A 2,500-nucleotide genomic window follows, 5' to 3' on the forward strand; every position below is an offset into this window, starting at 1 on the left:
ATGTACCTTACAATTACGGTTCTAATGACTCGGAACTGCTTCGAAAAAATCAAGTTAGAAGGAAATGCGTATATTCATGATTTGCACTAACGACAGACTCACCTGCAACTAAGTTACTGCTCTGGCCGGTGTTTCCGCAGCAGTAGTATTGATTGAGCGGCGTCCGGCACCAGTACCTGCAGGAGCTGCTGCCTCCTCCGTATCCTCCCGAAAGGCCTCCGAAGCCCCCAGAGCCGAAACCTGCGTTGCCGAAGCCTCCGCCACCGAAGCCGCCAGACACTAAGCCGCCGCCGAAACTTCAACGTGTTTTAAAAATGGAATTGCACTTAGTGAAATCATGGGTCATCAGGCACTGGTCAAGAGGATTATTATAAGTGCAATATCAAGTTCACTATCAAGTCGTCCTGATCGTCTAAAAGGGTAACTGAACGACGCCACAAACCTGCCCGAGGATCCTCCTGAGTACCCAAACCCTCGGTTGTTGGTGATCCTCGTCTGCCCCGCCGACAGACTCACGAGGGCGCACAATACCAAGCCCGCATGCACTGTGGGATAAAAATGAATAATAGTTTCTGACTGACGTTGGGCGTGATTCTGCATCAAGGAATACTTACTCACGTATATGGATGCCGGAGACAAACACTACACAAATTAGTTCTATTTTCCAAAGAACCTTTCTGTTTGTAATGTTTTTTTCGCCATTTTATTACCACCATAGAATACCTTGCCTTTTATGTGTATTCATTTAATGTGCCACATTAACCATCTTCTAACACACGAGGACTCTTTTCTATTAGACAGTTGGTAATATTCATAATCAATATTCATATGCTAAAACAACGCATGAGATACTCACTTTTCAGCAAGCGCTTCTGCCGGGGGAAAAATGTAAGAATTTCTTCAGGGAATTCTTTAGACGGCTTCTGTTTCCCTTCCCGCGATCCTTTTCATTTTATACCTTTCCAGGAGAGGACACGCCCCTCCTTCCTCCTGCCGCAGGAACTTCACGCCGCCTTCCGATGTACCTGAATCACCTTCGAACGACCTACAAAACCGCAGAATTCCATCAAAGGGATTCTACATAATGGTGTAGATATGTGATCGTTTGTGTCAATGAGCCGTTAGTGTTTCGAAGTTCCGTGAGGTCTTGTTCGCTGGCTGATATGGACGTCTTGCGTGACCATCTCTAGCTAATGACCGATATTAGGGATGGTGATTGGAATAAACAGTGACTGAACACGTTAATTAAGAAATGGAAGCAGTTCAGAGACATCTTGTTTTTCTTTCTTTCCTTCTTTCTTTCTTTTATGGACCTCTATGGATAAATGGATAAATTAAATGGTGGTGAAAGCTGCGGAATAAAAGTTTTCTTTTGCTTTTTTTAAATTGGTCTTTTAAGTGTGACGTTCATCCTGTTCTTTCTCTCTATATCATCATCGTCATCATCATCATCATCATTATCACCATCATTGTCATCATCATTATCATAATCATCGTCATCATTAAGAAATGGAAGTAGTTCAGAGACATTTTTAAAGGGTGCTGGACACTAAAGGAAGTGAAGAAGCTACTCATTTTTCGTGGTGGATGACGATCGCGAAAGAAATAATGGACTTTTCGGACCGACATACCATTCCGTACAAGGAGTTCAACCACCAAATGTGTCACCCTCCATCGCGCAAGACACTTGATCTTCCGTTCACCCTCGTATGGACGTATCCGACCAATCGTGAAAGTTGCAGGTCATGTCCTGTGCCTCTCGATATTCTGTAGGGGTGTTTCTGTAGCCAGGTTTTCATTTCAACGAGAGCATTTTTTCTCTGTAAAAATGTATACGCTGTATCAAAATAGTGTGTAAATTTGTAATTTTCAGTCATAGAAGTCGTTTCTCTTATGTTTTATCATTGGTTTAGTCGGGATGGTGTTTTCTATACAGTGGCTAGTGATGGAAGTTTTGATCATGGCCGTTTTGCTGTCGAGTTTCTTATCATACCTTTGTCTTTACTTAGAAATCCTTTACCTACTCGGTTACGTACTCGCTAACCATAACCCTTCTGTCACTCATATTCCAGTTGTAAAGACGAAAAGGGTGTTTACCTCTGACGTCACAACTCGCACCAGTCCGAATCTTTTCCAGGAGGAGGCTTCAGATATCCAGGAACGGAAGCCAAGCGGCATTTTGTTAGTCGACTCAGAAAGACTCAACAGAACACTTTTGAACAATTTTATATAGGTCTAAAGCCAGCCAACGCACGCCCTGTGGTGTCTGTCTGTCGCCTGATCGCCGTTGTCAAAATTGCCAACTTTTCAGATATTTTCATAATTTATTTCGTGTTTGTGAAGCTCAGCAGAATAGTCCGCATTCTTGCTGATAGAATGCACTGATGCTGGTTCAATTCTTTATCATCAACCAGGAAGAAATTTGATTATATCATATACATATATATATATGTGTCTGTGCGTGTGTGTTTGTGCGTGTGTGTGTTTACAGAAAGAGTAC

The 2,500-nt window shown here is 42.6% G+C and overlaps 1 protein-coding gene across 1 annotated transcript in view; it reads right to left on the reverse strand.

Annotated features, from left to right (window-relative positions):
• The window catches only part of LOC113808202 (uncharacterized), a 1,060-nt gene extending 431 nt beyond the window's left edge, over positions 1–629 (reverse strand). Inside the window, exons 1-2 of the mRNA XM_070137144.1 lie at positions 443–629; positions 103–296 (exon numbers count right to left, since the gene is read on the reverse strand). Of these exons, the coding sequence (XP_069993245.1) occupies positions 103–296; positions 443–600 (352 nt within the window). The 5' untranslated portion in view covers positions 601–629. The remainder of the gene's footprint in view (positions 1–102; positions 297–442) is intronic.
• Positions 630–2,500: the final 1,871 nt, after the last annotated feature.

This window comes from Penaeus vannamei, chromosome 22 (assembly GCF_042767895.1).
Source record: "Penaeus vannamei isolate JL-2024 chromosome 22, ASM4276789v1, whole genome shotgun sequence".
Taxonomy (NCBI): Eukaryota; Metazoa; Arthropoda; class Malacostraca; order Decapoda; family Penaeidae; genus Penaeus; species Penaeus vannamei.